Source organism: Lichtheimia ornata (genome assembly GCF_029851405.1).
Source record: "Lichtheimia ornata isolate CBS 291.66 chromosome Unknown scaffold00095, whole genome shotgun sequence".
In the NCBI taxonomy this organism is placed as follows: Eukaryota; Fungi; Mucoromycota; class Mucoromycetes; order Mucorales; family Lichtheimiaceae; genus Lichtheimia; species Lichtheimia ornata.
The window spans coordinates 26,721-39,600 of record NW_026695415.1 but is presented as its reverse complement, the minus strand read 5'-3'; the positions used below and the strand labels follow the sequence as shown (position 1 = coordinate 39,600).

At 43.3% G+C, this 12,880-nt stretch overlaps 5 protein-coding genes across 5 annotated transcripts; 2 read left to right on the top strand and 3 right to left on the bottom strand.

The window, feature by feature from the left end:
* Positions 1-214: 214 nt before the first annotated feature.
* Positions 215-2,379, top strand: O0I10_011616 (uncharacterized protein; the record flags this gene model as incomplete). The annotated part of the gene is made up of 9 exons (XM_058491580.1): positions 215-358; positions 425-662; positions 738-853; positions 906-1,015; positions 1,074-1,156; positions 1,223-1,292; positions 1,361-1,377; positions 1,435-1,629; positions 1,682-2,379. The coding sequence occupies 9 exons, from the start codon at positions 215-217 to the stop codon at positions 2,377-2,379; spliced, it is 1,671 nt and encodes a 556-aa protein (XP_058337648.1).
* A 232-nt stretch (positions 2,380-2,611) lies between these two features.
* Positions 2,612-4,060, bottom strand: O0I10_011615 (uncharacterized protein; the record flags this gene model as incomplete). The annotated part of the gene is made up of 8 exons (XM_058491579.1): positions 2,612-2,678; positions 2,741-2,815; positions 2,880-3,373; positions 3,430-3,517; positions 3,589-3,656; positions 3,717-3,876; positions 3,953-3,984; positions 4,052-4,060. The coding sequence occupies 8 exons, from the start codon at positions 4,058-4,060 to the stop codon at positions 2,612-2,614; spliced, it is 993 nt and encodes a 330-aa protein (XP_058337647.1).
* A 184-nt stretch (positions 4,061-4,244) lies between these two features.
* On the bottom strand, positions 4,245-4,538 carry O0I10_011614 (uncharacterized protein; the record flags this gene model as incomplete). The annotated part of the gene is made up of 1 exon (XM_058491578.1): positions 4,245-4,538. One exon carries the CDS (start codon positions 4,536-4,538, stop codon positions 4,245-4,247), a length of 294 nt encoding a protein of 97 aa, XP_058337646.1.
* A 227-nt stretch (positions 4,539-4,765) lies between these two features.
* Positions 4,766-6,748, bottom strand: O0I10_011613 (uncharacterized protein; the record flags this gene model as incomplete). Its single annotated transcript, XM_058491577.1, has 2 exons — positions 4,766-6,489; positions 6,559-6,748. The coding sequence occupies 2 exons, from the start codon at positions 6,746-6,748 to the stop codon at positions 4,766-4,768; spliced, it is 1,914 nt and encodes a 637-aa protein (XP_058337645.1).
* A 2,628-nt stretch (positions 6,749-9,376) lies between these two features.
* O0I10_011612 (uncharacterized protein) lies at positions 9,377-12,334 on the top strand (the record flags this gene model as incomplete). The annotated part of the gene is made up of 13 exons (XM_058491576.1): positions 9,377-9,473; positions 9,542-9,648; positions 9,722-9,838; positions 9,887-9,994; positions 10,059-10,235; positions 10,289-10,702; positions 10,763-10,864; positions 10,936-11,113; positions 11,166-11,377; positions 11,444-11,606; positions 11,661-11,897; positions 11,951-12,113; positions 12,166-12,334. 13 exons carry the CDS (start codon positions 9,377-9,379, stop codon positions 12,332-12,334), a joined length of 2,244 nt encoding a protein of 747 aa, XP_058337644.1.
* Between the last annotated feature and the right edge of the window lie 546 nt (positions 12,335-12,880).

Sequence of the window (12,880 nt, the reverse complement as noted above, 5' to 3'; positions counted from 1 at the left end):
TACCTGATCTCCATCAAACCCAGCATTATATAGAAACTCGTGTAACGTTAATACTTCCTCCACTGATTACAGCCATTGCATATGATTTCGTGCGACCGTGAGAGAAAACTAGAGAAAAGATTGCTCCATTCACACTTATTGACACTAATCCTTTCTTTTTCCTTTTATTCATTATCACTTTTACTTTCCTTTAACTACACCATCCCCCTATATAATGCACTCTCTGCTGCATTTACTTATATCCTCGTCCTTCCTTTTTGGAGGTCTTTTGGCCCAAACTTGTACCAATGGTCCATACCGTACCGAATTTGCCCCAGTCTTAACAAACGATCGTGTGTATATTGTTGGGGGCACTATGGTAATAAGTAGTTTCACTGAACTCGAAGCTGCCTTACCGGGAAGCATTGACATTAAAAAACTATAGGATTCGGCCGATGTTTACAGTCTCGATCTATCGAATGGGCTAGACATTAACTGTCCTTACTGGACCAAACGTGACAAAGTACAAATCAACAGCCAGTTCGGGCCGTTCATGTATGGAGTTGCATATCCAGCAAGTAGTGGAGGCACAAGCGAAACGTTGTATGTTCAGGCTGGTGATGGTGGTACAGATGCGATGACCAAACTTGTGCAATACAATGTTTCTGGATCTTGGCGTGCTCGTAAGTGGTTCTTTTCTTTTACATTGCGTAAGGTTGATATCCAAGTGAATTGATTCAGATGCTTTTTGTACACAGCTCCTCTCTCAGGTGGATCGCCTGCAGCTCGTGCCGCCATGTCAGCAACTATCAACTCCACAGGGACTGCATTCTATTATGGTGGTCGTGCTCGACAAGGTTCAGATACACAATATGTGAGGTCGCCATCATCTTAAATCAAACTATGACTTATCATCTCTTGTTTAGTTTGATGACTTTTTTACCTTTGATACCAACACTGCTTCTTGGGGATGGCCTGAAATCACCTATGGCTGGGGGAAAGCACCCAAGCGCTATGGCCATTCAGCTACGCTGGTGTATGTATATAGATCCAACATAGTAGTGAGGTGTTAATGTGAAGTGTCCTTTGTATAGAGGGGATAAATTATTTGTTTTCGGTGGAGCAGTGGCATTGGATTCCTCAGGCAAGATGTACGCAGACTTCCAAAGCGTACTAGGTAGGTGAATATCATCATGCACTATTCAATGTTATTAATGAATGAATGAATGATCCCAAATTGTAGTGTTTGATACTGTCGAAAATACAGCACTAAGCATGGCGACTATTGGTGATATCCCTCCCGCTCGTTTTGGGTAAATCATTTCCTCCGCGATCAAACACATTACCTTTGCTAATATCCATACTATGGTTACAATGATAGATTCTCTGCTACACCAGGTAAACCAGCCGTTAGGTGGCTATTTTGGCTTGTTCTAACACATAATTGCTTAATAGCTCCGGATGGCAAATCGATTGTCGTATTTGGTGGTCTCAACACATCAGCATCTGGTTTCGATAGCTCGCAAGACGTGTTTGTCTTAGACACATGTACCTTGTCATGGTCCAAGCCAGAAGTTAGCGGTGATGCACCTGTTGCACGTGCAGGACATGGTGCGATTACTTATGGCCAGTATATGCTTGTCATGCTTGGTAAGAAAGAGAATGATACTCGTTTCTATTTTGTATTCACATTGTGTATAAGGATACAGCGGTATTCTCCAGTACCAAGACCAAAAGTATCCAAATTTGACAAACAGTGTTGGAATTCTCGACATGAAATCATGGAAATGGGTAGACAAGATCTCACACCAAGACGATCCTAGCCGCTACGACAACCCTGGATGCTCATTCTCTTTCCCAAATTTTCCTTCTGACACGAACGTTTATGGTGGTGATCATCCTTTGCCATACGATCCAACAGTCATCAGTAATCCAAATAAGCCGAGCAACGGTGCACGTAACAAAGGACTAGCCATTGGTTTCTCGCTTTTGGGAGCATTGCTGGTTGTCTTTGGTGTTTGGTGGTACATGCGTCGCCAGCGCCGAAAGGCTCGTGCACTAAACCCACGTTGGCTACCAGGTGCTGTGACCTCTCAGCAAAACAATAATGACTACCCACTTTTTGTATATCAGGATATGGAGGGCATGGCAGCATCCGACGAGAAGATCAAACGCTATGGCGAAGGCATGCGTACTAGTACCAGCAATACATACACAGCCTCTGACCATGCTCAATGGCAACGTTCGCTTGATATTGACAGTGAACAGCCTGAAGATGGGCGTGCCATGTCCAGACATATGGATGTATGGGAGCGTATGCGGGATCTCCATGGACAACACAGTGAACAGGCCCAACAACAGAGAAAAACTGATAACACACCATCGTTTAGCTTGATATGAGGTCTGGTTATCTCGCCTATTCCAGTAAAATTGTACCCTCTTAGTGTAATGATTCATTTGTTATTGCTTCCATAAAATGTGAATCATCCCATTTTTCCTCATGATGTGCTCTGGTCCTTCGCTTAATAGTAACGAGTAATTCATCATCTCATATCCATATACATATACACAAGTATTGTTCCTCTCCCCATCAGGGATAATCCTTTGTTTCCAAACTTCATAACTTATACTACTAATGTTCCAATGCAAGGCGTGCCATTTCATAGACACCGTGACGAGTCTTGTTACCGCCAATGAATCTACATATCAAGTATATCAGTAAATCCATTGAGCAATGTCAAGACCTTACATCAGCACTTACCCTCCTGCATGGACAAAGATACATCCATCGATTTTGCTGATTTGGCTCAGCTCCTGATCACGGAATCCTCTCCAGCTATATAAATATTTCATGCTTTCATCAGCAATCTATATCGTTATATTTCCACACACTTATTTACCTCTCTGGCAAGCTCTTTCTATTTTCAAAGCCTTCAGGGCGGACAGGCACACATTGGATACGCCAGTTGCTCTCAGGTGCAGTAGACTCAGGGTACAACACATACAAAATGCGCTTGTCATCTTCCACCAAACCACGTTCTTGCTCCAAGCTCAGCAAATGTTCTTTCCAGGGACACGAGCGTTCTAACGCAATCACGCGACCTGAAGGGTGTACCTGTTCGCGTTTGTCAAGAGCGTCTACAACGAGTGCACGTGCAGGCAACCAGGAGGATGCCATGCTTTGAACGTACTCGGCCAATTCACTACCAGCCATATCAGAAGCCACAATGAAACGAGCATCGGTCTCTGGATCAGTAAGGGTTTCATTCCATGCAGGATTTTTCTTGGCGACTCGTTGGGGCAAAGAAGTAGGAGATTCCTTGTACAATGGGGTAATGTTGCTAGGATATGCACTGATACCGTTATCATTGGCGTCAAGGGCCTCTATAAAGTCCTGTATATCATCTTGAGCCATCATTGCTCCATCCAGTATCATCTACACATACTTACATTGTAGGCTTTTTGGAAGATAATTTCAATGTCCTTATCCGTCTCGGGGCGACCAAGAATGTTGGCAATTACTTGACGTCCAAAGTGCCTATTTTTTGGCACAGCTGTCAAAATCCGAGATACGACCTGGTTTGTGCGACATGATGGAGGTCGACTTACTTGTAGACAAGACCTGCCGAGCTTAATTTGGTAGTATGCTTGTCATCAAAGGTTTCTGTAAAGCCACGCTACATATACGTATACCCAATATCAATTCATGCTTGCTTGGTTTTATAATTGATCTTTACCTGATGATGATCATATCGCTGCTGTGCAGGATCATAAACACCTCCCACGTCAACAACCACGGAACACTCAGCAAGCTTGGCAGGATCACGGGTACGAACGAGACTAGCGCCTTTAAAGTCATTTGTCTGTTTGAGCATCCATACAGCTAAGGCTTCATCGCTGCAAAAAGTCAATCGGTGGAAGAGGAGAGTGAGAGATCAATAGACTTTTGCATAGTTCACTGTATTTGCTTTACCAGTGGAAATGACCACTATGGGTTCCAATAATCTGAAAGGCAATTCCTGGCGTCAGCACCTAACCCCAACGTGTCACTATGGAGCAAAACCACACATACCTTTGACATGGCGTGGCGTAGAAAGGATCGAGGTAAAAAACGTGTCAACACTGTGAGGAAAGATGTGCAGCTATCGAACGCGCTGTTGCTGGATATGATGTTAAGCCACTTTAATGCAGAAAAATTGTACCACTACCGCTACTACTGCTACTATACTAGAAACTAATGCTACGCGAACAGGGAAGGGATTTCTCTAGAAGTTTGTTCCAAAGATACCAGGGGAAAAACCACAGTAGCATTTGTTTTCAAAGCAGCTTGGCATCAAGGGTTTACCAAAGTCGATGTTCCTGCACTTTTCTTCACAGCCTGGATCAATATTGTCGCACTTGAAACGGTCTGGATTTTCGCAACCAGGCAAACCATCATCCTCACGCCTAGCAAGTCGTTCAGGAATCCACGGTGTACGCTTGCTCATGAATGTTGTATCCACTGCTAGTGCGGTCGAAGACAGGGCGAATAAGACACAGAATGATTTAGACAAAAGCATAATGAAAAGTGACGGCAAAGGACAAAGATGCGTTTCATTGTGTGAATTATCATTTATAAGTTTGAACTATATATGCTTTTAGGAGAGAAAGAGATTAATTTGTACAAAAGGGATGTATCTATTTATGGAAGTAATGGGATGATGATGAGGAGAGGGAATACATGCTATGGGGAGGGGGATGTGAATTGAAATATGATAGGAGTTGTCAAGAATATCGCACGCTTGGATTACGACCGGGTATATGTGGGTGGAGCTCCCCATTCAGGCTGCCAACGTGAGGACGGTTGTTGTATTGATATTTGCTGGGATGGCTGGTTGTTCTGCTGCTTGGTAGTAGGGCTGTTGTTCTTTCTGGCCTTGCAAGGGCATTGGGTGCTGCAGGTGGTTCCCCATACCGAGTCCTGCGTAATGGGCCATCTTTGAATCCAAAAATGATCGCTGTTGTTTTCGTTGATCTTGTTTCTGGAACCACAAACTGCCTCCTCATAACTTGGAGGTGGAGGAAGGATCATTTGCTTATCTCTAATGTGATCATCAGATGCTCCTAGTGTCAAGCGACAATCCAACAACCGCATGGGAGTACCAAGTGTTAATTTTCGAGTTTTCTTGTCGCTGCTACAATCAAGGACCACGTCAAGATACAGCCAATGGCTTATAGTAATGCTGTTGTGCGCCATGGTAGGTCGTAACATATGCTCACATGATGGGACAGGCATAACAAACCAACCATCAAAGTACTCTCCCACATGGACCTTTTCGTTAAGAAACTTAAGATTGAGCAATTTTCCTTGAGTGATATGATCCGTTTGGTCAGGTGGAGAAGAGGAGCTCAAGGGATATTTCTCCAACGTATCACTGTAAAAGCCTTCTTGATCAGACAACGGAACTTGCTGCGTCTCGTTAGGAGTATTACCCCTTTCCTCCTGGCTGTTCACAATACATGGATGACGATATTTGCCGCTTAGAATCGTGGTAGCTTGTTTAGCTGCTTGTATGGCCATCTTGCCCTTACTGTCACTGTCGTCACAATCACTGCCGCTACTGTTACGAGGTGAATCTTCGCATGGATATCCATAAGCCCATTTAAGAATCATGGTCAATGTTTCAGTGTCCTTGCATACACGATCTTTTGTAGAACCTTTGCTGTTGCTGTTGGATGGCACGCTGATGGTATAATCACGCGTTTCGGTTATTCGAGCTGTAATTGAACGGATCTTGATATCTTGCTGCTGCGGCTCCAAATGCACATGGACCCCGAGGCTGGTACCAATGGCAATAGCTGTACGATCGATCCCGAGCTCATAGCGTACTCCTGCTTCATTCTCTTTCATTGGCTTGTTCCAGTTATTGATAGAACGCCCTGCCATCGAGTAAGCTAGCTGATCATGTTGCTCATCCAAAGACAAACTCACAGGTCGACTGGTATTGTAGTCACCATTCATCAACAAATTGTCAGCGCCCCCTCTTCCTGTAAGGTCAAAATATCGATCAAGCACCATACGATGCTGACTGCTGCTGGTAGATGAAGATGCTGAACCCACGTGTTGATTGAAAGGTACAGTCAGTTGTTGTTGCTGTTGTTGTTGCTGCTGTTGTTGTAGAAGACCAACTCCTAACAAGCTGGGTATTGATTCAATAGCGCGAACGACCTGTAGGCATACTGAAGCAGTCAATGTGGATTTATTACTGAAGCTTGTCCAGTCAAGCCATGAGCTTGTGTGATTGTCGCTGCCACCCAGGGGAGAACGCCGTAACGTGGCAGTGACGGTATAACCAATTTCGAGGCGACCAGGAATAGATAACGTTGTAGGCAAATAACCAGGAATAGGAAACTCAAATGGAAAACGCTGTACACCTGGAGGCATCATTCCTTGTCCATTGGGAGGGAGTAATGAGAGCTCTATACGGTGCAAGTTCGTTTTAATCGGCTTGCTGGACTTTTGCATGATCTCTACAGGAGTTTTATATAAGCATCAAATCATCACATGACTACACCCCATTGTGATGGTGGTGGACATACCTTTCCAAGGATAAACGATTTGAGCGCCTGAAAAAACAAGTTGTATAGGACCATGGATGCGGGTCTGTTGTTCAAAGTTGACCATAACTTCGCCTCGCACCATACTGGTGCCGATTGTATCGCCCAGGTAAATGACAGGCTCGTCAAGGATAAGCCGAAATAACCGATTCCGTTGAGGTATTGCTGACATGGTGAATGGTGTAAAAGATAGATAAAGGATAAAGAGATGGATAATTGATCACTACCGTGTCATTATATCTGTACAGGGACTTTGAATGGCGACAACCCCAGATTAATCGAGATCAATCCGCAGCAAACCCGGGCAAGCGGACACTGTAGATCACTGTGCAATATGGTGACACAATATATCCAAAGATGCGTGGCATGACTCATGCAAGCAGTGCTCATTGTATGATGACAAATACCCCACCAGACACAAGCTACTCTCTTTCAAAGTCGCACTGCATGTTTTCCGAATTCGATGTCCAGTATTGATTGATGCCATGGACGTTTTTGCAAAACGAACCCAAAATTAATTTATAGACCATTACCATTGAACCATGCGACATTGTCACAGTGAATAGTTTGCAAAAAGAGTTATCCAAGTGTATGCACACAAGAGGTAATCAACATGGCTGCGGTTTGTGCTACTTTGCAATCCAGTTGATCGAGTCAACACAAGAAATGACAGCAGCAATGAACGCCACACTGAACGAGCTCCGACATTGGTTCCACGTAATGTTTTGATGATGCATGTTCCCTGGTTCTGGCTCAGCAGAGCTTCATTGCATTGATTAGTAATACTGGATCGACTATGTTTTGTATTGTTTACTGGTTCCCTTCACATCTATACCATCCCAATCCCCTTGAGCATGATGGATGACCTGGATACAAAGCACTGCATATGATCCTGCCACAGAACTTGGGTAGCGATTAGACCAACAATTTGTAACGCTCCAAACACTGATTACAATCAATCGTACTCTTGATCCATCGATGATCCATCAACTCTCTCATGGCATAGAGTAATATCAGGTTTTCGCAAAACCGGGGGTACAGGGATTCTCGGTGTATCTTGTGCCATGCTATAGTCATATTGGCACGGTGGCACTTTATGTCTAAAAGGTAACATTCATCAAGCATATGAGTGGTTTTTCGTCACAAGATCATTGGTCATCAATCAGATGATACGCACGCTCCACCCCAGCTATGCAACATTCAGGGCCACCTGTACTCCAATATACCCAATTGATTGTTTTAAACACGTTCAATACGACCATTCACTAGCACCAGGGCAAATTTTGGCCTTGAGCGTACTACCACCACCGACTGACACGCATTTCCCTTCTTAACACACGCTTCGGTTACATTTGAACCTCCCTATCATCTTTATTAATTTGGATGGTGTTTCTTTTGTTTCACTGCGTTAACAAGATCCCGACAATTACTACATTATGCATGGGCCAAAAGAAAAAGAAACCATTTATCCCAACCATGAATACAAGCACGCTTTGCTATATGTTTTAAAGGAGCCAACTATGTCTTTGACAATGTCATTCATCACTCTTTTTTGTTCATCATGCTCATTTCAAGGACTGTTTTCTCCGCTGCCACCAAAAGTAATAGGCTTAATTCAAGTTCAACACCATATTTCCTTTTCAATGCATCATGGAGGTAACGTGCTGTTTTCGTCGTAGCTATGGTAATCTCCACTGTCATACTGAATGAGTTATAGTCGCTAGTTAATTCCCGTGGCGAATGCAACGTCGTATTGCTTGATCACTTGGTGCATGATATGCTGCAAGGCGATGCGACAATGGTAAAACTATTATGTTATAACGCTCAATGTGTTATTGCAGGAACTTTAACGGACCTACTGTAGATCAAAGAAGCGCAAGCCTTACTGTACACGTTCCAACAGTGGCCTGACGCGTGGCGGGTTACGGATCAAATTCTCGATCGATCGCAGAGCATGCACACGAAGGCAGGTTGTCAGCAAGCGAGCTGTGACAAATGCAGAAAGTTGACACAATAAGTAGTTTATTGCATTGAATATCCTTGAACGTTTTGTGACCAAGCATTGGAAACAATTGGATGTCGCGCAGCGGATTGGAGTCCGGAACTACTTGATACAATGCATCGTTGCGCATGCATCCGATAGTGCGAGTTTACGTAATACCAAACCACTACTCAATAAATTGGATGGTGTGCTTGTGCAGGTAAATCAGAGATAGAGTGATTGACCAAATATAGAATACTTATTCGCCATCGGCAGATTGTAAAGAAAGAGTGGCCCGAAGAATGGCCGACATTCCTTGATGAGCTAGTTCTATCAAGTCAAGCGAACCTAACTTTGTGTGAAAACAATCTGACTATTCTAAGGCTCTTCAGGTAAAGCATAACATAGCCATTGATAAGCCAACTGTATTAAAGAGCTCTATGAAGTGAAGAAGTTTTTGATGTATCGGCCGAACGACAACCACGTTGGAAGCAAGACCAATTAGCAAAGCACATGACTGAAAAGTTTTCCCCGATAATGACACTATGCAACGATATTCTTGCAAAGAATACACCAACTACTCTCACAAATGCTGCGCTTGAGAGCTTACAGCGTTTTTTAACATGGGTACCAGCTGAGATGGTGTTTAATGGTTCACATGGAGAGTCCCAGTCCAATGATAGCTTAATACACAGCCTGTGTATGAGGGTATTGTAAATGCTTGATGTTTCAGTGACATACAAACTAACCTTTATGTAGTTATCAATGGATCAATGCAGTGCTACGTGTACCTTGATACTACAATGTCTAATTGAAGCCATGAACCGCAAAGATTTCAACAATGATCAGCCAGCATCTGTTTCTTTCATAAGATGTGTAATCAATGCTGTTCGGCAAAGAGGACTTTTCCCCTCGGGTAAGCTCAAAACCACGTTATAAATGTAGTGCACGGCCAATTGATATTTGCATATGGACGTATCATAGTGTATGGAATGAGAAGAGCGCAACCGGAATACACCAGTGAAGATGTCATTGACCAGCTTGTCTATTATACCCGTTTTCTCACCACGGCTTTATCCGTACAACAAAAGGTAAAGTCCCTTAAGGAAGTTGCAAGTAATAAATATTAAAATCCCTTCGTTCATAAACGCACGCACTCTATAGATGATGATGGATACCTACAGTTCTACGCATCAAGAGGCGCTTGAAGATTTATTACAATTGTTTGATATCGATGATGACAGAATCCGTGACCCATGCATCGACTATTGGGTGCAACTGGTAAGTTCACATGCTATGGATATGACTTTCTTTCTCATCATGATATAGACCCACGGTGTCTTACATTCAGCTCAAGCACCCCAGCTATTTCCCTATGCTCCTATCATCGAGAAGTTGAGGCGAATTGTGCCTCTTCAAATCAAATGTCCAGACAATGTAAGTATATTCAGTAAGGTAGATCCATCGACATTGAAAGTTTATCCTGACCACTCGTACTTAGACTATCGCCGTCCACAGTGATGATGACGGTGATGCTGGTACAACGTTTAGATTTGTATCTGAAAGTGAGACAGAGGTTCAATACAAAGCCAGCAAGCACCTTTTGGAGAATCTGACTCAGCTTGATGCAAATGACATGGAAACAGCATTTCGGGAAATGTGGATGGAACATACACAGGTATATATTTGATAGGATTGTAATAGATACGAAACTCATATCAAAGTCAAAAGGACAGCAAGATGCCACGCTGGCTTCTGTTGAGCAAGCTTTGTTGGGCAACAAGTGCTATATCAGATGCTTTACCGAATACCCAATTTGCGGCGGACTGCTTTTCACAGCTGGAATCCATCGCAACACGGACTATGACACCCAACCAACATAACGCCATCATGGCATACAGGCTATATCTAGCCGGACATTCCGTTCGATTGCTCAATGAACGCCCTGAATTCTTACAGCATATACTTGCACTCGTTTGCACATGTGTGCATAATCAGGAACCGTATCTTCGCGAGATGGCATGCTCTACATTTTCACTCCTCTGCAATGATAGCAAACATACTCTAGTGCTGGCTGATGGTAACGGTGTATATGCTTTACTTGATCAATTGGATTCACTTGTCAATAGCTTAGAACCTCGGCAGGTATTGTAAGAAAAAACGGCTATTGCTAGCATTGCATTCACATAAGGCTCGCTATTACAGATACATGGCATTTATGGCGCTGTAGCCACCGTAATATCAGCGTCGCCAGAGCTATATCAGCAACAGCAGATACCAGTACTCATGCATACGCCGAACAAAATCGTAAGTGCATGGGACAAAGATCCGTAGAATCAAAGGGCACGTATAATGATGTAACATGCTTCATGTTTTAGTTATACTCATTGGCGAAACAGCCACAACCATGGCATCAAGGCACATGGGATATGCTGGACACGATTGTGCAAATCAATATACACGTCTGTACGGAGCTTCAACGTGGTTACACATGTCAGCTCCAGACCATTGGACCGTGCCTCGTATCACTATATCGTGAACTTGCACAGACAGAAGGTACGTACAATCAGATGCCCATATGCCATGTCCGATATCTAAATATCACCAGACAACCTATTGCTGCCAACCAAATGGAACATTGTTAAAGAGCATATCAAGCAACTGACCAAATGCTACGTTGGATTTTTCAAGGGTGATGAGGGCAACGATAGCTGGGTGGCTACAGTTTATCCACTACTGGAGGTGTTGGCTCTCTCACCACCTGAAGAAACAGACATGGGTGATTTAATGGGCGCTCTAATATCCTCGTCGTTTGTACAGGTAGTGTAGTGTATTTCCTAAAACATGGATTGGTAATATGTAATCTCACACGTTGAGAATTGATAGCAATTGAATACTACCGAACATCGAGGGATATTTTTACAGGCGGCCTATCATCAAGTGTTTGAACGAATGTATGAGGAGATTCGGCATGATTTCACAAGCAAATACGCCAAGCGTTCTGGTTTCTTCCAACTGGTAGATTCTTTTATAAGACATGCTTTTGGAGGTAATAGAGCCTATGTGTGTTTGAGTGACAGCATGTAATTGTAGAATATGATAGAGATGATGGCACTGCTGAAGGAAAACGAGTTTTCACTCCTAGTGGAGAGTATACTATGGGGAATTCAGCATCCGGCGCACGAGATCAGTAACAAAGCATTGGAGACGTGTGATGTATTCCTTGACCGTGTTGCGGAGCTAGAAGAGGAAGATCCCCAAAATGCCATGTACAAGATGTATTATACTAGCATATTGCGTGCGGTGCTTTGTGGTGTCATTGACCACGACCGGCGTACACGTAAGTATTAAAATGTACTCCGAATATTGGAAATAATGTACTTGTATATCTAGAGTTCGATATGCAAAGCCAGCTCCTAGCAAGATTGTTGGACCTTGTGCAGCAAGGTGAAGTTTACACACAGTTATACCAACCTGGAACATTTACCTCGAATGCCAGTTATGTGGAAGAATGTATTCGACAGATCCTATGTGAGATCTATCCGAGTTTACCGCAGTGAGTGCTATAAAGAGCATAGTAATGTGATGTTACTGACATTTACTTGCAGAGACCAAATCGATATGGTGGCACAAGGCATGGTTGGGTGCTGTGATGATATTGTCAAGTTTCGCCAAGATTTGATTGATTTCATGGCAGACTTCCGGTCTAGCGATGAATTTGCTCAAGGAACAGAAATCCTTGAAGCTGAAGCATGGGAGCGGCTCACTATGACATAGATCGAAGTTGCTTGACCATTATAAGCTAAATAAACTTCTATACGACATGCATTCTACATAATGACAGTATCATTTATTCCCCTATTCGGCATTCTCTTGGTTTGCTCAAAAAATAGAACAATACGAATCTAGCTGCAAAGCAGCGGAGGAAGCCCATGCTCAATAGTCAGTAGTCTACCATAATATTCTTCGTTTGGATAACGAAGAGTAAACCCAAGTAAATTCCATTATTACCAAAATCATGTTTATCGGGCTTGCGTCTATGGGTCAATCAACATGCTTTAATCGGTGGTGATGCTGCCATTCATTAGTATTAGTTTTTTAACTCCAGGTTGCTTTGTAAAAGTTGATGGCGCCCAGATTGTGCAAAATGTACTTATTCAGATCACCCTGCGTCAGTTCGAAAAGCAGTATACTGTATCATACATTGTACTACGTTACACGGATGACGGTCAAGGGATACCTGGATCAGGATGGATAGTCAAAGCTACGCACAACGGAGGGTTTGATAAATAGCATGCATTCTATTCAGTCGCCAGGCTTCAG